The sequence below is a fragment of the Pogoniulus pusillus genome, unplaced genomic scaffold (genome assembly GCF_015220805.1).
Source record: "Pogoniulus pusillus isolate bPogPus1 unplaced genomic scaffold, bPogPus1.pri scaffold_64_arrow_ctg1, whole genome shotgun sequence".
Lineage (NCBI taxonomy): Eukaryota > Metazoa > Chordata > Aves > Piciformes > Lybiidae > Pogoniulus > Pogoniulus pusillus.
The window spans coordinates 842,927-863,640 of NW_026974714.1; the positions used below are offsets into that span (position 1 = coordinate 842,927).

At 65.2% G+C, this 20,714-nt stretch overlaps 2 protein-coding genes across 2 annotated transcripts in view; one reads left to right on the forward strand and one right to left on the reverse strand.

Annotated features, from left to right (window-relative positions):
- The first annotated feature begins 415 nt into the window (after positions 1-415).
- The window catches only part of FAIM2 (Fas apoptotic inhibitory molecule 2), a 31,316-nt gene continuing 11,017 nt past the window's right edge, over positions 416-20,714 (forward strand). Inside the window, exons 1-7 of the mRNA XM_064141711.1 lie at positions 416-651; positions 4,375-4,576; positions 7,748-7,845; positions 7,961-8,025; positions 10,216-10,269; positions 17,125-17,175; positions 19,609-19,648. Of these exons, the coding sequence (XP_063997781.1) occupies positions 637-651; positions 4,375-4,576; positions 7,748-7,845; positions 7,961-8,025; positions 10,216-10,269; positions 17,125-17,175; positions 19,609-19,648 (525 nt within the window). The 5' untranslated portion in view covers positions 416-636. The remainder of the gene's footprint in view (positions 652-4,374; positions 4,577-7,747; positions 7,846-7,960; positions 8,026-10,215; positions 10,270-17,124; positions 17,176-19,608; positions 19,649-20,714) is intronic.
- On the reverse strand, positions 8,806-10,010 carry LOC135174446 (sericin-1-like; the record flags this gene model as incomplete). The annotated part of the gene is made up of 2 exons (XM_064141716.1): positions 9,954-10,010; positions 8,806-9,345 (listed from the first exon to the last, which is right to left on the reverse strand). Coding segments are annotated over exons 1-2 (597 nt in total), but the record flags the coding sequence as incomplete, so codon positions are not given.

Below are 20,714 nucleotides of genomic sequence, written 5' to 3' on the forward strand. Positions count from 1 at the left end.
CCCAACATCCTTCCCAGTGTCCCTGCATCCTTCCCTGTATCCCTGCATCCTGCCCAACATCCTTCCCAGTATCCCTGCATCCTTCTCAGTATCCCTGCATCCTGCCCAACATCCTTCCCAGTATCCCAACATCCTTCCCAGTATCCCTGCATCCTTCTCAGTATCCCTGCATCCTGCCCAACATCCTTCCCAGTATCCCAACATCCTTCCCTGTATCCCTGCATCCTGCCCAACATCCTTCCCAGTATCCCAACATCCTTCCCAGTATCCCTGCATCCTGCCCAACATCCTTCCCTGTATCCCTGCATCCTGCCCAACATCCTTCCCAGTATCCCAACATCCTTCCCCGCCTCCCTGCCGGCGCTCCCCTGCCCGCGGCTCCGCTCCTCGCCCCCCCCCGTGCCGCTCTCCTGCCTTGGTACGTTCGGGGTCCTCCCTGCGGCGCAGCTGCTCCGTGGACGTTGCTGGAAGCCGAAGGCAGCAGCGGAGGCTGCGGCGGAGGCTCGGAGCCTGCAACCCCCCCCCCGAAAGCATCCCTAAGGGAGGGCTCCGAGGGGCCCTGGGCAGGAGGTCGGTGCCCAGCTACGGCCCCGTCCCTGCCGCTGCCAGGAGCCGGCAGCAGCCTTCCGAGGAGCAATGACCCAGGGGAAGGTAGGTTGGGGGGCTCGGGGTGGGGGGGTTGGGGGCTGGGGAGGGGTCCCCACCTCGCTCTTGGAGTGGTGGCAGCTTTGGAGGGGGGCAATGGGCAGCAGGAAGGCAGCTGAAGGGCAGATGCCAGCTGCCGTGCCCGGGCGCTGGTACCCACCCACGGCCCCGCTCTAGGCGATGGGGAATGGAAGAGGAGGAGGAGGAAGATGATGATGATGAAGGGCTGGGGGCTGCTTTTCCTAGGGGCTCAGCGCTGCTCTTGGCCCCCTGAATACTTCCCCCTCCCATCCTGGGTGGCAGAGAGCTGGGGGGTGGGGGAGGGGGTTTGTGCTTCCCTATCCATGCCCACAGCAGTTGGCATTTGCCCTGAGCAGCTCCTTCCCGGCCCAGGCAGCTCTGGGTCTGGGCACCTTCAGTGCTCTGCGACTGAGCAGTGCTGGGGTTTGGGGTTCCCCTGTGCTCTGAGGCCAAAGAGTGTTAGATTTGGGGGTCCACAATGCTCTGAGACCAAAGAGTGTTTGGGGGTTCCACTGTGCTCTGGGTTTGGGGTTCCTCTGTGCCAGGGGGGCAGGCAGCTCTGGGTTTGGGGGTCCCCAGTGCCAGGGAGGCAAGCAGCTGTGGGTTTGGGGGTGCCCAGTGCCAGGGGGGCAGGCAGCTGTGGGTTTGGGGGTGCCCAGTGCCAGGGGGGCAGGCAGCTGTGGGTTTGGGGGTGCCCAGTGCCAGGCGAGCAGGCAGCTGTGGGTTTGGGGGTGCCCAGTGCCAGGCGGGCAGGCAGCTGTGGGTTTGGGGGTGCCCAGTGCCAGGCGGGCAGGCAGCTGTGGGTTTGGGGGTCCCCTGTGCCAGGGAGGCAGGCAGCTGTGGGTTTGGGGGTGCCCAGTGCCAGGCGGGCAGGCAGCTCCTTTGGCAGCTCCTTTGCCAGCTCAGTGCCAGAGTTGCCATGGCGACGCTGCCGGTGCCTGCCTGGCCGTGGGCAGCTCCCAGCCCTCCTGCGGCTCTCTGGGCAGGATCCTGCAGGGCATTGGGCACCTGAGGGCTCTGTCCCGAGGGCCCAGGCCCTGCCAGCTGGCAGAGGAGCTGGCAAAGGAGCTGGCAGGGGAGGTGGCAGGGGAGCTGGCAGAGGAGCTGGCAGAGGAGCTGGCAGAGGAGCTGGCAGGGGAGCTGGCAGAGGAGCTGGCAGAGGAGCTAGCAGGGGAGGTGGCAGAGGAGGTGGCAGGGGAGCTGGCAGAGGAGCTGGCAGGGGAGGAGGCAGAGGAGCTAGCAGGGGAGGTGGCAGAGGAGGTGGCAGGGGAGGTGGCAGAGGAGGTGGCAGAGGAGCTGGCAGGGGAGCTGGCAGGGGAGCTGGCAGGGGAGCTGGCAGAGGAGGTGGCAGAGGAGCTGGCAGGGGAGCTGGCAGAGGAGCTGGCAGGGGAGGTGGCAGAGGAGGTGGCAGGGGAGCTGGCAGAGGAGCTGGCAGGGGAGCTGGCAGAGCTCTCCTGCTGCGGCTGGGGGGGCAGATGCCAGCCTGGCAGCCTGGCTCTGCCCCTGGGCTCCCTGCCCCCTGCAGAGCCTCTGGCAGCTCTCTGCTGCCTGCTGCTTCCCCCTGGGCCGCTGGTTCCAGCCTTGCAGCCCTGGGATCCATGGGGATGTCAGCCTGGGATCCATGGGGATCTTAGCCCTGGGATCCTGGGATCCCTGTGATCCCATAAGCCTGTGATCCTGTGATCCATGTGATCCCTGGGGATGTTCTCCCTGGGATCCTGTGGTCCCTGGGATCCCTGGGGATGTTATCCCTGTTATCCCTGTTATTCCTGTGATCCCTATTATCCCTGTGATCCATGTGATCCCTGGGATCCTGTGGTCCCTGGGATCCCTGGGAATGTTATCCCTGTTATCCCTGTGACCCCTGTGATCCCTGGGGATGTTAGCCCTGTCATCCTGTGTTCCCTGTGATCCTTGAGGATGTTATCCCTGTGATCCTGTGGTCCCTGGGATCCAGGGGCATGTTATCCCTGTGATCCTGTTATCCCTGTGATCCTGTGGTCCCTGTGATCCCTGGGGATGTTATCCCTGTGATCTCATTATCCCTGTGATCCTGGGATCCTGGGATCCATGGGTGTGTTAGCCCTATGATCCTGTGGTCCCTGTTATCCCTGTGATCCCTGGGGATGTTTGCCCTGTCATCCTGTGGTCCCTGGGATCCTGTGATTTCTGTGACCTTGTGATCCTGTGATCCCATTATCCATGTGGACATTAGCCCTGTGATCCTGTGATCCTGTGGTCCCTGTGATCCCTGGGGATGTTATCCCTGTGATCCTCTGATCCTCTGATCCCTCTGATCCTCTGATCCTGTGGTCCCTGTGATCCTCTGATCCCTCTGATCCTGTGATCCTGTGATCCTGTGGTCCCTGTGATCCCTGGGGATGTTATCCCTGTGATCCTCTGATCCCTGTGATCCTCTGATCCTCTGATCCTGTGGTCCCTGTGATCCTCTGATCCCTCTGATCCTGTGATCCTGTGATCCTGTGGTCCCTGTGCCCAAGCTGGCAGCTCTGCTGGCAGCAAGGGCAGGATGCCAGGCTTGGAATTGACCCCCCCCGGGGTGCCAAAGGGCAGGAAAGTTCCATGGATCAGGTTCCCAGGCAGAGGCTCTCAGGTGGCCTCTCGGCTGGCACAGGCTGGCACAGGCCCTGGCACCCTGTGGCACTCAGCTGCGGGATCAGGTTGCAGAGGGCAGCCAGGCTGAGCCTCGGGCAGGGCTCGGGGGGAGGGGAGAGGGCACCAGAGAAGAGTCCCTGGGGGCAGGAGGAGCTGCCCAGGCTGGGGCGGGCAGAGGGGCTCAGGGTGCCCTGCTCTGGGAGGGGCAGCGGTGCCAGGGGCAGGTTGGGAAGCAGAGGAGGTTTGGATGCTCCCTAGAGTGGCACCGGAGCCTGGGGGGGGGGGGGTGGGGGGGGGGGGGGCAGATTGGAGGGCACCCAGGGCAGGAGCCCTGTGGGGTTGGCACGGGATGAGCTGAGGGTTTGCCCAGCAACCTCTGCTGGGCCTCCTTGGGGCTGCAGGGATGGGGGCACTGCCAGGGGCCAGGCCCTGGGGGGTGCCCATCCAGTGGTGCCACTGCCAGCATCCCAGGAGATGCCCATCCAGCGATGGCACCTCCAGGACCCCAGGAGCTGGGGAGTGCCCATCCAATGGTGGCACTGCCAGGCCTCAAGAACTGGAGGGTGCCCATTCAGTGGTGCCACTGCCAGGGCCCAGGAGATGCCCATCCAGTGATAGCACCTTCAGGACCCCAGGAGCTGGGTGGTGCCCATCCAGTGGTGCCACTGCCAGGGCCTAGGAGCTGGGGGTGCTCATTCAGTGGTGCCACTGCCAGGGCCCAGGAGCTGGGGGGTGCCCATTCAGTGGTGCCACTGCCAGGGCCCAGGAGCTGGGGGGTGCCCATCCAGTGGTGCCACTGCCAGGGCCCAGGAGCTGGGGGGTGCCCATTCAGTGGTGCCACTGCCAGGGCCCAGGAGCTGGGGGGTGCTCATTCAGTGGTGCCACTGCCAGCATCCCAGGAGATGCCCATCCAGTGATGGAACCTTCAGGACCCCAGGAGCTGGGTGGTGCCCATCCAGTGGTGGCACTGCCAGCCCCACAGGAGCTGGGTGGGGGATGGGGGGGTGCCCACCCACTAGAGGCACCCCCAGCCCCGTGCCCATGCCCTGCTGGGCTCAGCCCAACCTTCCTCCTCTCTCTCTCTCTCTGCAGCTCTCTGTGAGCAGCAAAGCTGCCAGCTCCGAGGGGCAGGGGCACAGGAAGGAGGATGCCAACGTCCCTCCAGCTCCTCCCTCCTACGAGGAGGCCACGGCAGGAGGAGGAGGAGGAGGAGGAGGGGGAGGGATGAAGTCTGCTGCTTACTCCCCCCCCCCATCGGTCCCACTTCACCCCAGCTGGGCTTACGTCGACCCCAGTAAGTCCTCCCGCGGCTGCCAGCCCCTTGCAGGGGGGGGAGGGGCAGAGCTTGGCGAGAAGAGAGCAGCCAGGGACGTGGTGCCCAGGCTGGGCCATGGCAGAGCTCAGCCCTGGCAGCCCTGCAGGGCTCTGTCTGCCAAGCTGCTGCCTGCCAGTGCTGGGACTCGGCTCCAGTGCCCTGCCCTTGCTCTGCCTCCCAGTACCAGGGCAGGAGCAAATCCTCTCTGCCAGTGCCCTGCCACCTCCCCGTGCTGGGCACAGCCTTGGCACAGTGCCCCTGGCTCTGGGGGCTGCAGCCCCCCAGCTGCCAGCTGGCAAAGGAGCTGCTGAGCTGCTGCAGAGGTGGCAGAGGGGTCTGGGGGCTTGAGCTGGGCTCAGAGCCAGGAGGCTCAGACACAGCCTGGAGCTGAAGGTGGAACTGTGCCAGTACCTGAGCAGGCTGTGTGCCCCCAGGCCCCTTCCCCCTCCTTCTCCTTCTCCTCCTCCTTCTCCTTCTCCTTCTCCTTCTCCTTCTCCTTCTCCTTCTCCTTCTCCTTCTCCTTCTCCTTCTCCTTCTCCTTCTCCTTCTCCTTCTCCTTCTCCTTCTTCTCCTCCTCCTCCTCCTCCTCCTCCTCCTCCTCCTCCCTCTCCCTCTCCTTCTCCCTCTCCCTCTCCTTCTCCTTCTCCTTCTCCTTCTCCTTCTCCTTCTCCTTCTCCTTCTCCCTCTCCTTCTCCTTCTCCTTCTCCCTCTCCTTCTCCTTCTCCCTCTCCTCCCTCTCCCCCTCCTCCTCCTCCTCCTCCTCCTCCTCCTCCTCCTCCTCCTCCTCCTCCTCCTCCTCCTCCTCCTCCTCCTCTCCCTCTCCCTCTCCCTCTCCCTCTCCTTCTTCCTCTCCCTCTCCCTCTTGGAGGTCCTTACCCCAGCCCAGCTCATGGTGGCAGCAGCAAGACCCGGGGGGGTCCATGGGGCTCTGGTGGTGACATCAGCCTGGGAGGTGCTTCAGCCCCTGGGACTGGCACCCTGCAGGCAAAGGAGAGGGGGAAGAGGCTGTGGAGCCATGGGGGTGTGGGGCCCACAGCTCAGGGAGGCTTCCTGGGCCAGGGACAGCCTGGAGCTGCTGCTGGGCTGCCAGGAGGAGCTGCAGGCAGCACTGGCACCTTCTGCCCTGCGCTGCCAGCTGAGGCTCTCCTGGCCATGGGGAGGCTGAGGAGTGCTGAGGGCACCCAAGGCAGCCACAGAGCCATGGAGCTGCTGGGGCTGGCAGAGCCCCTGGAGAGCCTCCAGCCCAGGCACTGCCCCCAGCCCTGCTGCTGAGCCAGCACCACTGAGCCTGCCCTCAGCACCACAGCTGCAGGACTCTGGAGCCCCCCCTGGCATGGGCACTGCCCCAGCAGCTCCCTGGGCAGCCTGGGCCAGGCCTGCAGAACCCTCCCAGGGCAGGAATTGTTGCTCAGGGCCAAGCTCCACCTGGGGCACCTTGAGGCCATCTCCTCTTGGCCCTTGGCAGCACAGCCCAACCCCCCCTGGCTCCAGCCTCCTTGCAGGCTGCGGGTGGCAGGAGGGCACCGAGGGTGGCTCTGGGCTGGGCTCTGTGCCCATGGGCTCAGGAGATGTTGTGCTGCTGGCTGAGAGGTGCCCTCGGGGGGAGGTGCTGTGGCTGGCAGCAGGCAGCAGGGAAGCCTCTTCCGTCGCCCTGGGGCACAGAGCTGCCTCCTTTGCCGCTTGGCTGCCCTGCCTGGCACCGAGGTGCTGGGGGCACGGCCCTGGGTGCTGCCTGCCCTGCCTGGCACCGAGGTGCTGGGGGCACAGCCCTGGATGCTGCCTGCCCTGCCTGGCACCGAGGCGCTGGGGGCACAGCCCTGGATGCTGCCTGCCCTGCCTGGCACCGAGGCGCTGGGGGCACGGCCCTGGGTGCTGCCTGCCCTGCCTGGCACCGAGGCGCTGGGGGCACAGCCCTGGGTGCTGCCTGCCCTGCCTGGCACAGAGGCGCTGGGGGCACGGCCCTGGGTGCTGCCTGCCCTGCCTGGCACCGAGGCGCTGGGGGCACAGCCCTGGGTGCTGCCTGCCCTGCCTGGCACCGAGGCGCTGGGGGCACGGCCCTGGGTGCTGCCTGCCCTGCCTGGCACCGAGGCGCTGGGGGCACGGCCCTGGATGCTGCCTGCCCTGCCAGGGCGGTGAGAGGGCAGCGGCAGCAGGGGGAGGGCATCCTGCAGGCACCTGAGTGCCGCTGGGGCAGAGAAGCCTCCAGAGCTGTGCCAGGCAGAGAGAGCAGCCCTGGAGGTGCTGGGCAGAATTCCTCACATTCCCAGAACAATTCCCTCCTCCCCTGGCACAGTTCCCTGCTCCCCTGGCACAGTTCCCTCCTCTCCCAGCACAATTCCCTCCACTCTCAGCACAATTCCCTCCTCTCCCAGCAGAATTCCCTCCTCTCCTGGCACAATTCCCTCCTCTCCCAGCAGAATTCCTTCCATTCCCAGCAGAATTCCCTGCTCCCCTGGCACAATTCCCTCCTCTCCCAGTACAATTCCCTCCACTCCCAACACAATTCCCTCCTCTCCCAGCACAATTCCTTACACTCCCATCACAATTCCCTGCTCTCCCAGCAGAATTCCCTCCACTCCCAGCACAATTCCCTGCTCCCCTGGCACAATTCCCTCCTGTCCCAGCAGAATTCCCTCCATTCCCAGCAGAATTCCCTGCTCCCCTGGCACAATTCCCTCCTCTCCCAGCACAATTCCCTCCACTCCCAGCAGAATTCCCTGCTCCCCTGGCACAATTCCCTGCTCCCAGCACAATTCCCTCCACTCCCAGCACAATTCCCTGCTCCCCTGGCACAGTTCCCTCCTCTCCCAGCACAATTCCCTCCATTCCCAACACAATTCCCTGCTCCCCTGGCACAATTCCCTGCTCCCCTGGCACAATTCCCTCCTCTCCCAGCAGAATTCCCTCCTCTCCCAGCACAATTCCCTGCTCCCCTGGCACAATTCTCTGCTCCCCTGGCACAATTCCCTCCACTCCCAGCACAATTCCCTCCACTCCCAGCACCATTCCCTCCCCCCGGCGCTGTCCCTGCCAGGCAGGAGGTGCCCCTGGCACGGCCGCCGCTGTCCGCGGGCAGTGCCCCCCGGTTGCGGCCGCAGGCGATGCCCTCTGCGGAGCGCTGCGGCTGAGCCCCCCCCGGGCGCGCTGCAGGCTCCAGCCCCGGCGGCGGCGGCGCAGGGGGCGCGGAGGAGATGCTGACGACCTTCGGCTGGGACGACAGCAACCTGCGCAGGGTCTTCATCAGGAAGGTGAGGGGCAGGGGGGGGAGGCTGCGTGCCAGGGCGGGATGCCAGCCGGGAGCCCTCCCGCAGGGGCCGGGCAGGGGTCTCGGCTGGCTCAGCCCGGGGCTGCCTCTCTCGGCAGGTTTATGCCATCCTGGGGGTCCAGCTCCTGCTCACCGCCGGCATTGTGGCGTTCTTCACCTTCTGGTAGGGCTCCTGGCAGCAGTCGGGGGGGCTGTGCCCACTCTGTGCCCTCCCTGTGCCCCTCTCTGTGCCCCTCCCTGTGCCCCTCTCTGTGCCCCTCTCTGTGCCCTGCCTGTGCCCCTCTCTGTGCCCCTCTCTGTGCCCCTCTCTGTGCCACTCTCTGTGCCCCTCTCTGTGCCCTGCCTGTGCCCCTCTCTGTGCTCCTCTCTGTGCCCTGCCTGTGCCCCTCTCTGTGCCACTCTCTGTGCTCCTCTCTGTGCCCTGCCTGTGCCCCTCTCTGTGCCCTCCCTGTGCCCCTCTCTGTGCCCTGCCTGTGCCCCTCCCTGTGCCCCACTCTGTGCCCTCCCTGTGCCCCTCTCTGTGCCCTGCCTGTGCCCCCCCCTGTGCCCCTCCCTGTGCCCCACTCTGTGCCCTCCCTGTGCCCCTCCCTGTGCCCCTCTCTGTGCCCTCTCTGTGCCCCTCTCTGTGCCCCTCTCTGTGCCACTCTCTGTGCCCCTCTCTGTGCCCTGCCTGTGCCCCTCTCTGTGCTCCTCTCTGTGCCCTGCCTGTGCCCCTCTCTGTGCCCCTGCCTGTGCCCCTCCCTGTGCCCTGCCTGTGCCCCTCCCTGTGCCCCACTCTGTGCCCTCCCTGTGCCCCTCTCTGTGCCCTCTCTGTGCCCCTCCCTGTGCCCCTCCCTGTGCCCCTCTCTGTGCCCTGCCCTCCCACCCTGCACTGCACCTGTGAGGTCCCCTGCGGGCTCTCCCCCTGCTCTCTGAGAGGAGAATTGGAACCAGAACTGGAACTGGAACCACAACTGGAACCAGAACCAGAACTGGAACCAGAACCAGAACTGGAACTGGAACCAGAACTGGAACTGGAACCAGAACTGGAACAGGAACAGGAACAGGAACTGGAACTGGGACCAGAACTGGAACCAGAACTGGAACTGGAACAGGAACTGGAACCAGAACTGGAACAGGAACAGGAACAGGAACTGGAACTGGGACCAGAACTGGAACCAGAACTGGAACTGGGACCAGAACTGGAACCAGAACTGGAACTGGAACCAGAACTGGAACTGGAACTGGAACTGGAACTGGAACTGGAACCAGAATTGGAACCAGAACTGGAACTGGGACCAGAACTGGAACCAGAACTGGAACTGGAACCAGAACTGGAACTGGAACTGGAACTGGAACCAGAATTGGAACCAGAACTGGAACCAGAACTGGAACTGGAACCAGAACTGGAACCAGAACTGGAACTGGAACCAGAACTGGAACCAGAACTGGAACTGGAAGAGGAACTGGAATTGGAAGAGGAACCAGAACTGGAACCAATCTTCTGCCCACCCGGGCAGGTTGCTGGCTCCTGGGCACTCTGCTGTGCCCCAGCAGTGCCAGCTGCTGCTGCCTGCAGCTGCTCCCCTCCCTCCAGCTCCTCCCTGGGCTGGCAGCAGCCTCCTGCTGCTGGAACCAGGTCCTGGGCACCACTCAGCAGAGCCTGGCCCCAGCCTCTTGCCCTGCACCCTGCAAGTGTTGCTCAGCACCACTCTGGGGCACTGCTGGCAGCAGTGGGGGCAGAGCCTGGCCAGGGGGCAGTGCCCAGGGGGGGCTGCAGTGCAGTGGCCTTGAGCCTCTGCCCCCTGCCTGCAGCTGAGGCTTTGGTGCCTTTCAGTGCCACTTCTGCCCCTCAGCAGCTGCTGGCCTGAGGCAGCTGCAGGTGGAGGTGGCCTGGCATGGGCTGAGCTGGTGGCTGTGGGCAGTGGGGCCTGGGGGGGTCCTTCCTACCACTGCAGATGCCCCCTGGGACCATCACTGCTCTCTGGCAGCCCAGCACTGGCACCAGAACCTGGCCAGAGCAGGGAGCAGAGTGCCCAGGGGTGGCCTTGCCCCTCTGGGTGCCTGTTTGCTGGGCACACTGAATGCCCCCCAGGAGCCCCTCCTGGGCACCAGGCCACGCTGCTGGCTCCTGCTGCCTCTTGGTGGGCACCAGAGGGCAGGGAGCATGCCCTGGGCAGGCCCAGCTGGGGGAAGTGATGCCAGCAGGGTTGGGTTTCCTGCCAGCTGGGCAGGTGCAGCTGTGGGGTTGGTTTCCCCTGCCCCAGGTGGTGCCAGGGCAGGTCTGTGGGCAGGGGCAATGCAGCTGCAGGCTGTGAAGTGCCTGAGCTGCTCCTCCTGCCCTGCTCAGCAGCTGCCACCTTCTGTCTTGCAGTGAGCCAGTCAAGGGCTACATCCAGAGCCACTCTGCCTGGTACTGGGCATCCTAGTGAGTACCTTCTGCCTGCTGCTCCCTGCCAGCTGCCCTCCAGGCAGCTCCACCCCCCCCAGCCCTTTGCTGTGCTGCATGCCAGGGACTGCTCCAGGGGCAAGAGTTGGGCAGGGGGAGCTGGGGGGGAGGAATTCAGGAGGGAGGCAGAGAATGGTTTGGATTGGGAAAGGCCTCCCAGGATCATCCAGGGCAGCACCAGCCCAGCCCCACCATGGGCACCGTGTCATGGGCACAGGGCTCTGGAGCCCCCCCAGGCATGGGCACTGCCCCAGCAGCTCCCTGGGCAGCCTGGGCCAGGCCTGCAGAACCCTCCCAGGGCAGGAATTGTTGCTCAGGGCCAAGCTCCACCTGCCCTGGGGCACCTTGAGGCCATCTCCTCTTGGCCCTTGGCAGCACAGCCCAACCCCCCCCTGGCTCCAGCCTCCTCTCAGGCCCTGCCACAGCCCCACAAGCTCTGCCCTCAGCCTCCTCTCCTCCAGCCTCACCCCCCCCAGCTCCCTCACCTGCTCCTCCCCAGCCTCTCCTCCAGACCCTTCCCCACCTCCACTCCCTTCTCTGCCTCTGCTGCAGCTCCTCACTGCCCTCCTGCCACTCAGCTGCCCAACCCTGCCCCCACCTCTGCCCTCCCCACTGCCCAGCCCCAGGTTTCTGGAACACCTCCAGGGATGGGGACTCCACCCTGGGCAGCCTGAGCCAGACCCTGACCACTCCTGCAGTGAGGATTTCTCTCCCTGTGGCCAACCTGAGCCTCTCCTGGCACAACTCCAGGGGAGGAGAGGGGAGAGAAAATGCCCCTCGAGGTGTCTGAGCTGCTGCACACCTCCAGATCCCCCCACAAGAGGACTCTGCACCCCAGGGTCTGAGTGGGAGCACAGGAGGGGGGTCTGGGGAGCTGCCAGGGGACCTGGAGCCCAGCTGGGAGAGCTGGAAGGGTCCTGGGGCACCTCAGGACCTTCCTGTGGGGATTGTCCCTTCCACAGGCAGCAGCTGGGGCTGGGATTGCTGCCAGGGCTTGGAGTGCAGGGAATGAATCATGGAAGGGGCTGGGAGGGAGCTCAGAGCTGAGCCAGCTCCAGCCCCTGCCATGCCCAGCAACAGCTCCACCAGCACAGGCTGCTCAGGGCATCACCCAGCCTGGCCTGGGATGGTGCCAGGGAGGGGCAGCCACAGCCTCCCTGGGCAGCCTGTGCCAGCCTCTGCCCAGCCTCACTCCCAGCAACTTCTGCCTCCTCTCCTCTCTCCCAGCTCCAAGCCATTGGCCCTCTCCTGCTCCTGTGCCAGCCTCTGCCCAGCCTCACTCCCAACAACTTCTGCCTCCTCTCCACTCTCTCCCAGCTCCAAGCCATTGGCCCCCCCCAGCCCTTCTCCCCACTCCCTCCCCAGCTCTCCTGCAGCCCTTCAGCTCCTGCCAGCCTGCTCCAAGCTCTGCCTGCAGCCTTCTGCTCTGCAGCCTCAGCAGCCCCAACTCTGCCAGCCTGGCCCCACAGGGGAGCTTCTGCAGCCTCTGCTGCTCCTGCTGGCCTCCTCTGGAGCCTCTGCAGCACCAGCTCCAGGTCCTTGTGCTGCTGGGGGGGCCCAGAGCTGGAGGCAGTGCTGCAGGTGGGGGCTGAGCAGAGGGTGAAGGAACTCAAAGCTTGGCTGGAGCAGTTCCAGGGTTGCCTTTCCCCCTCCTGCCTCCCCACCACGGGCAGGGACACCTCCCCCTGGCCCAGGGTGCTCAAGGTCCCATCCAGTCTGGCCTGCAGCACCTCCAGGCATGAGGAGAACCTCTCTGGACAACCTCTGCCAGCGCCTGAGCACCCTCAGAGAGCCTCCTGCTGATGCCAGCCTCCCGTGGGGGCTGCTGGGGTGGTCTGGGGGGGATGTTAGGATGCTTCTGGCCATGGCTGAGTGAGGTTGTCCTGCCTGGAGCTCTCTTGGAGCTGCTTCTGGAGGGGCAGGAATTGGCTGCTGCCAGCAGTGAGGTTGTCCTGCCTGGAGCTCTCCTGGAGCTGCTCTTTGAGGGGCAGGAACTGGCTGCTGCCAGCAGTGAGATTGTCCTGCCTGGAGCTGCTCCTGGAGCTGCTTCTGGAGGGGCAGGAGTTGGCTGCTGCCAGCAGTGAGATTGTCCTGCCTGGAGCTGCTCCTGCAGGGGCAGGAATTGGCTGCTGCCAGCAGTGAGATTGTCCTGCCTGGAGCTGCTCCTGGAGCTGCTCTTTGAGGGGCAGGAGTTGGCTGCTGCCAGCAGTGAGGTTGTCCTGCCTGGAGCTCTCCTGGAGCTGCTCTTTGAGGGGCAGGAGTTGGCTGCTACCAGCAGTGAGGTTGTCCTGCCTGGAGCTGCTCCTGCAGGGGCAGCAGCCAAGGTTGGGTGCCAGGAGGTCAGCTCGGGGGGGGGGGGGGTGGGGGGGGTGTGATGCTGCCCACACTGCCATGGGGCTCCAGGGTGCCACTGCTGTTAGTGCTGCTCATTAGGCAGGCAGAGCTGAGGTGCAATTAGCTGTGAGCAGCTTGGCTCTAATTAGCTCACACCCAAGGCAGGAGATGTGTCCAGGCCTGGGGAGCAGGCAGCAGTTACACAACTGCAGGAGAAGGGAACTTAAACCAAAGCACAGCAGAAACAACAGCCCCAGAACAGCTGCCCGGGAAGGGAGCTGCCCCCAGGTGGCATCTTGGACCTCCAGGGAGGATCAGGAGCAGCTGGAGGCTGAGGAGGCAGCAGAGCCCCAGAGGAAGGCAGGACCAAGCTCTGCTCCTGAATGGGTTGGGCTGGAAGGGACCTGCAGAGCTCATCCAGAGCAACCCCCCCTGGAGCCAGCAGGGACAGCTCCATCAGCACAGGCTGCTCAGGGCATCACCCAGCCTGGCCTGGGATGGTGCCAGGGAGGGGCAGCCACAGCCTCCCTGGGCAGCCTGTGCCAGCCTCTGCCCAGCCTCACTCCCTCACCAGCCCTGCCCCCAGCTCCTGGCCCTGGGCACAAGCAGCAGCAGCAGAGCCAGCAGCAGCTCCCAGCACTTCCCTCCTTTCTCTTGGCCTCAGCCCCAAATGCACCCAAAAGTTCTGACCCCCCCAGCCCCAACCCCCCCAAACCTTCCCCCCCCCCCAGCACAGCAGCAGCTGGAAGCTGTCCCAGGCATGGCCTGAGCAGAGCCCAAGCAGCACAGAGGGCTTGGGAGGGGCAGCAAAAGGTCCCCCTGGAGCCAGCAGGAGCAAGCCCCAAGCAGAGAAGGTTGCTCAGAGCTCCCCAAACAGCCTGGGCTGGGATGGTGCCAGGGAGGGGCAGCCACAGCCTCCCTGGGCAGCCTGTGCCAGCCTCTGCCCAGCCTCACTCCCAACAACTTCTGCCTCCTCTCCTCTCTCCCTCTCCCCTCTCCCAGCTCCAAGCCATTGGCCCTCTCCTGCCCCCCCCAGCCCTTCTCCCCACTCCCTCCCCAGCTCTCCTGCAGCCCTTCAGCTCCTGCCAGCCTGCTCCAAGCTCTGCCTGCAGCCTTCTGCTCTGCAGCCTCAGCAGCCCCAACTCTGCCAGCCTGGCCCCACAGGGGAGCTTCTGCAGCCTCTGCTGCTCCTGCTGGCCTCCTCTGCAGCCTCTGCAGCACCAGCTCCAGGTCTCTCCTGTCTTGGTGCCCCCACAGCTGCCCCCAGCCCTGCAGCTGAGCTCTGCCCAGGGCAGGATCCTCTCTGCAGCTCTGCCCAGGCTGCCCCTGCCCACTGCTGGCTCCTGCCCAGCTCCTGCCCCCCCAGCACCCCCAGGGCCTGCTCTGCAGAGCTGCTCTCAGCCTCACCACCCCCAGCCTGGAAGGATGTTGAAGGTTGCCCCAACCTAGGTACAGGACCTTGGGCTTGAGGAACCTCAGGAGGTTCTCCTCAGCCTCCTCTGCAGCCTGCTCAGGGCCCTCTGGATGGATCTCATCCCTCAGGCTTCTCAGCTGCACCACTTGGTGCCATCTGCAGGGGTGCTGAGGGTGCTGAGGGTGCTGAGGGTTCCTCTCCTGCAGCTTCCTGGCCCCTCAGGATCCATTTTCCTCCTTGCTGGCAGCAGAGGCAGCCCCCCCTGGGCCAGCTGGGGGAGGTTTGGTTTGAGCTCCCTTCTCTGCAGCCCAGAGCCTGCAGCTTCCTGTGCTCTGCTGGGGCTGGAGCTGCTCTCTGCACAGCTCCAGCCCTGAGGGGACTGCAGGAGCCTTGGGGACAGCAGCAGAGAATGAGGCAGAGTTGGAAGAGACCTCCAAGGTTCAGTTCAGCATCAACCCAGCCCCACCATGGGCACCAACCCACGGGCACAGTGCCATGGGCACAGGGCTCTGGAGCCCCCCCAGGCATGGGCACTGCCCCAGCAGCTCCCTGGGCAGCCTGGGCCAGGCCTGCAGAACCCTCCCAGGGCAGGAATTGTTGCTCAGGGCCAAGCTCCACCTGCCCTGGGGGCACCTTGAGGCCATCTCCTCCTGTGCCAGCACTCAGGACAGCAGATCTCAGCCCCCCCCTGGCTCCAGCCTCCTCTCAGGCCCTGCCACAGCCCCACAAGCTCTGCCCTCAGCCTCCTCTCCTCCAGCCTCACCCCCCCCAGCTCCCTCACCTGCTCCTCCCCAGCCTCTCCTCCAGACCCTTCCCCACCTCCACTCCCTTCTCTGCCTCTGCTGCAGCTCCTCACTGCCCTCCTGCCACTCAGCTGCCCAACCCTGCCCCCACCTCTGCCCTCCCCACTGCCCACTGCAGGGGCACAATCCCTGCCCTGCTCCTGCTGCCCACACCACTGCTGAGCCAGCCCAGGCTGCTGCTGCCCTCCTTGCCCACCTGGGCACCCCCTGGCTCAGCTCCAGCTGCTGCCACCAACCCCCCCCCAGCTCCTTCTTCCCCTGGGGGCAGTTCCCATCCCCTCTGCCCCCAGCCTGGAGCCCTCCTGGGCTTGTTGTGCCCCCAGGGCAGGACTCAGCCCTTTCCTGGCACCTCTGGCACCATGGTGGCTTCAACCCCTCTGGCTTCAGAGAGAGCAGGCCCAGGGCATGGAGCCACAGCAGCAGCATTGCAGGGACACCTCCCTGGGCAGCCTGCCCAACTCCTTCCATCTCCTGACTCAGCTCCATCAACCTCCCCCCCCCAGCTCCTGCTCCACAGGGCACTCTCAGCCCCTCTGCCCCGTGGACATCTCAGCTCTGTGCTGCCTCCTTGGTTGTTTTCCACCTCCTCAGCCGTGTCCCCTGCAGCCTTCCTGCTGCCCCTGCAGGAGAGCAGAGCTCAGCTTTATCTCTGGAGCACCCAGCAATGGCCCCTGGCTGGTTCTGGTCACGTCCTCCCCGCAGCAGGAAGGTCTCTTGGCTATCAGGCAGCCATCAGCATGCTTGGAAGCTGCTTTCCACCCCCAGGGGCTGGGGGAGGGCAGGTTCCCACCGTGCCAGGACCCAGCAGCAGGGTGGAAAATCACTCGAGCTGCCTGAGAGCCAGGGCAGGACGAGACCACCCTCAGCTCTGCAGCCCTGGGCTCAGCTCCTGGGAGATAAAGAAGGGTCTGGGGACGTGAGCTTGGCTGCAGCATGAGCAGGAGAGGCTTGGGGCTGCCAGCTCTGGGCTCAGCTCCTTGCCCAGGCAGGGACACAGCCCTGGGGCCATGCCCTGCCCTGCAAACCTGCCTGGCCCCAAGAGCAGAGGTGCCCAGGCTGGAGCCAGGGAGACTTGGAATGGGTTGGGACAGCAAAGCTCCAGCCCCTGCCATGCCCAGGGACAGCTCCACCAGCACAGGCTGCTCAGGGCATCAACCAGCCTGGCCTGGGATGGTGCCAGGGAGGGGCAGCCACAGCCTCCCTGGGCAGCCTGTGCCAGCCTCTGCCCAGCCTCACTCCCAACAACTTCTGCCTCCTCTCCTCTCTCCTCTCTCCCTCTCCCAGCTCCAAGCCATTGGCCCTCTCCTGCCCCCCCCAGCCCTTCTCCCCACTCCCTCCCCAGCTCTCCTGCAGCCCTTCAGCTCCTGCCAGCCTGCTCCAAGCTCTGCCTGCAGCCTTCTGCTCTGCAGCCTCAGCAGCCCCAACTCTGCCAGCCTGGCCCCACAGGGGAGCTTCTGCAGCCTCTGCTGCTCCTGCTGGCCTCCTCTGGAGCCTCTGCAGCACCAGCTCCAGGTCCCTGTGCTGCTGGGGGGGCCCAGAGCTGGAGGCAGTGCTGCAGGTGGGGGCTGAGCAGGGCAGAGTTGGGGCAGAGTCCCCTCCCTGTGCTGCTGCTCTCCCTGCTCCTGCTGCAGCCCAGCACAGGGCTCCTGGCAGCAGTTCCCTCTGGCACAGTTCTGCCTCTTGCCCTCACTCTGCCCCAGCCCAGCAGGGCCACTCCTGGCTGCAGCAGTCCCAGCAGGATGCTTTGATCCCAACCAGCCAGGGAGAGCCTGGAGGTGTGAGAAAACTCCTTAATGGAACTGGGCAGAGCCTGGCACAGGCTGCCCAGGGAGGCTGTGGCTGCCCCCTCCCTGGGGGTGTCCCAGGCCAGGCTGATGAAGCCCTGAGCACTCCTGGGCTGCTGGAGCTGTCCCTGGCCCCCGGCAGGAGCCAGGAGCTGCCTGAGCTGTGAGCTCCCTCCCAGCCCAGCCCATGCCATGGCTCCATGGATCTCAGCTCTCCCTGCTGCCCCTCAGCTCTCTGCCAGGCTCCCCCCAGCCCAGCAGCCCCTATCAGGGTGCCCTGGGCCCAAGAGGAGCAGGAGCAGTACAGCAAGAGGTGCAGTGGAGCTGACCCAGCCCTTGGCACAGGGTTGGCACTGCCTGAGCTGTGAGCTCCCTTCCAACCCAACCCATTCCACGATTCTGGGAACCTCTGGGAGCTCTCAGGTGGAGTCTTTTGTCCTTGCATCCCAACCCAGGGCTTGGGTTCCCCTCCCTGAACCTTTCCTCTCCTCCTTTCCAGTGCTGTCTTCTTCGTGACCTACTTGATCCTTGCCTGCTGCTCTGGAGCCAGGTAAAGACCTTCTTGGCTCTGAGGCAGCTCCACAAAGAGGAAGGCTCCAAAGTCCTCCTCTCCTGCTGAGTGTGAGCAGCCCTGGGGCAGGGCTGGAGCCCTCCTGAGGCAGTGCCTGAGGGCTGGAGCTGGCTGCTGGGTGCTCAGGCTGGGCACAGCTCTGGTGTGCTGCATGGAGTCTCCCTCCCTGAGCCATGCAATTGGTTGCCTTGGAGAAGCCCTCTGGGATCATCCACTCCCAGCAGCAGCCCAGCACCACTGTGGGCACCCAACCATGCCCACCAGTGCCATGGCCACAGGGTTCTGGGACACTGCAGCACCTGGAGCCACGCCAAAGCCACCTGCACAGCATCCTGTGCAGCCTGCCCCAGCTGAGCCAGCTGGGGGGCAGGGGGAGGTGGGAGTGGAGGATGATCCCCAGAGGTCCATCAGGACTTCCAACCCCCTCCCGTGCTGGGATTCTGGGATGAAGCCTGGGAAAAGGAAGCTGCAGCTCCTGAGGAGCACTTGGAGCTGCAGGGGATGAGGCTCTTAGCTCCCTGTGCAGCTGAGCACTGCTGGAAGGGGATGGAGGAGCTCTTCTTGGGCCAGGAGCAGCCCTGAAGGGCTCCGACTGCCAGCAGGGAGCAGCCCTGAAGGGAGAGCCCTGCTCACTCCCAGCATGGAGCACCCCTGAAGGGCTCTCACTGCCAGCAGGGAGCACCCCTGAAGGGCTCTCACTCCCAGCATGGAGCACCCCTGAAGGGCTCTCAGTGCCAGCAGGGAACACCCCAGAAGAGCTCTCACTGCCAGCAGGGAGCACCCCAGAAGAGCTCTCACTGCCAGCAGGGAGCACCCCAGAAGGGCTCTCACTGCCAGCAGGGAGCACCCCAGAAGGGCTCTCACTGCCAGCAGGGAACACCCCAGAAGGGCTCTCAGTGCCAGCAGGGAGCAGCTCAGAAGGGCTCTCAGTGCCAGCAGGGAGCACCCCAGAAGGGCTCTCAGTGCCAGCAGGGAGCACCCCAGAAGGGCTCTCAGTGCCAGCATGGAGCAGCTCAGAAGGGCTCTCAGTGCCAGCAGGGAGCACCCCAGAAGGGCTCTCAGTGCCAGCAGGGAGCACCCCAGAAGAGCTCTCACTGCCAGCAGGGAGCACCCCAGAAGGGCTCTCACTGCCAGCAGGGAGCACCCCAGAAGGGCTCTCACTGCCAGCAGGGAGCACCCCAGAAGAGCTCTCACTGCCAGCAGGGAGCACCCCAGAAGGGCTCTCAGTGCCAGCAGGGAGCACCCCAGAAGGGCTCTCAGTGCCAGCAGGGAGCACCCCTGAAGGGCTCTCAGTGCCAGCAGGGAGCACCCCAGAAGGGCTCTCAGTGCCAGCAGGGAGCACCCCAGAAGGGCTCTCAGTGCCAGCATGGAGCAGCTCAGAAGGGCTCTCAGTGCCAGCATGGAGCAGCTCAGAAGGGCTCTCACTGCCAGCAGGGAGCACCCCAGAAGGGCTCTCACTGCCAGCAGGGAGCACCCCAGAAGGGCTCTCACTGCCAGCAGGGAGCACCCCAGAAGAGCTCTCACTGCCAGCAGGGAGCACCCCAGAAGGGCTCTCAGTGCCAGCAGGGAGCACCCCAGAAGGGCTCTCAGTGCCAGCAGGGAGCACCCCAGAAGAGCTCTCACTGCCAGCAGGGAGCACCCCTGAAGGGCTCTCAGTGCCAGCAGGGAGCACCCCAGAAGGGCTCTCACTGCCAGCAGGGAGCACCCCAGAAGGGCTCTCACTGCCAGCAGGGAGCACCCCAGAAGGGCTCTCAGTGCCAGCAGGGAGCACCCCAGAAGGGCTCTCAGTGCCAGCATGGAGCAGCTCAGAAGGGCTCTCAGTGCCAGCATGGAGCAGCTCAGAAGGGCTCTCACTGCCAGCAGGGAGCACCCCAGAAGGGCTCTCACTGCCAGCAGGGAGCAGCTCAGAAGGGCTCTCAGTGCCAGCAGGGAGCAGCTCAGAAGGGCTCTCAGTGCCAGCAGGGAACACCCCAGAAGGGCTCTCAGTGCCAGCAGGGAGCACCCCAGAAGGGCTCTCAGTGCCAGCAGGGAGCACCCCAGAAGGGCTCTCACTGCCAGCAGGGAGCAGCTCAGAAGGGCTCTCAGTGCCAGCAGGGAGCCATGGCCACAGCCTGAGGGTTGTGCCCAGGCAGATGATGGAACCATGGAATGAGCTGGGCTGGAAGGGAGCTCAGAGCTCAGCCAGCTCCAGCCCCTGCCATGCCCAGGGACAGCTCCACCAGCAGAGGCTGCTCAGAGCCTCAGCCAGCCTGGCCTGGGACACCCCCAGGGAGGGGCAGCCACAGCCTCCCTGGGCAGCCTGTGCCAGGCTCTCAGCAGCAGCCCTGAGCCCCTCTGCAGAGGTCTCCTGGCTCATGTCAGGCAGCCTCTGGTGCAGCTCCCTGGGGCTGAGCAGCTTCTGTTCCCCTGCAGGAGATACTTCCCATGGAACATGATCCTGCTGAGCATCTTCGTGAGTACCACATCTGGGCTGCAGCACATCTGGATAGCTCCTGCCCTGCCCCTGCAAACCAGCCTGGCTCCAAGCAGAAGAGGTGCCCAGGCTGGAGTCAGAGACCCATGAAGGGGTTGGGCTGGAAGGGAGCTCAGAGCTGAGCCAGCTCCAGCCCCTGCCATGCCCAGCAACAGCTCCACCAGCACAGGCTGCTCAGGGCCTCACCCAGCCTGGCCTGGGATGGTGCCAGGGAGGGGCAGCCACAGCCTCCCTGGGCAGCCTGTGCCAGCCTCTGCCCAGACTCACTCCCAACAACTTCTGCCTCCTCTCCTCTCTCCCTCTCCCCTCTCCCAGCTCCAAGCCATTGGCCCTCTCCTGCCCCCCCCAGCCCTTCTCCCCACTCCCTCCCCAGCTCTCCTGCAGCCCTTCAGCTCCTGCCAGCCTCCTCCAAGCTCTGCCTGCAGCCTTCTGCTCTGCAGCCTCAGCAGCCCCAACTCTGCCAGCCTGGCCCCACAGGGGAGCTTCTGCAGCCTCTGCTGCTCCTGCTGGCCTCCTCTGGAGCCTCTGCAGCACCAGCTCCAGGTCCTTGTGCTGCTGGGGGGTCCCAGAGCTGGAGGCAGTGCTGCAGGTGGGGGCTGAGCAGGGCAGGGCTGGGGGCAGAATCCCCTCCCTGTGCTGCTGCTCTCCCTGCTCCTGCTGCAGCCCAGCACAGGGAGGGCTTTGGGCTGCCAGCGACCAGTGCTGGCTCCTGGGCACTTTGCCCCCCACTGCCCCCCCCAAACCCTCCAGCTGCAGCCTGCCCCCAGCCCTCTCCTCCCCCAGCCTGGCTCTGTGCTGCCATTGCAGGAGCCTTGCCCTGGGCCCCGGGGAAGGTCGCTGCTGGCTGTGGGCTCAGCTCTGGACCCCCTGCCAGGGCTCTTCCCACCTTTGCTCATCGATACCTACAGGCAGAGGCTGAAGAAGGCTGGAGCCAGCCTGTGGGGGCAGGTGGAGGTGCTGGGGAGTGCTGCAGGGTGGGGTCCTGCCCTCCTGCTCACCTGCCCCGTGGCTGTCAGGGCCCTGGGGGAGCAGGAACTATGCAGCA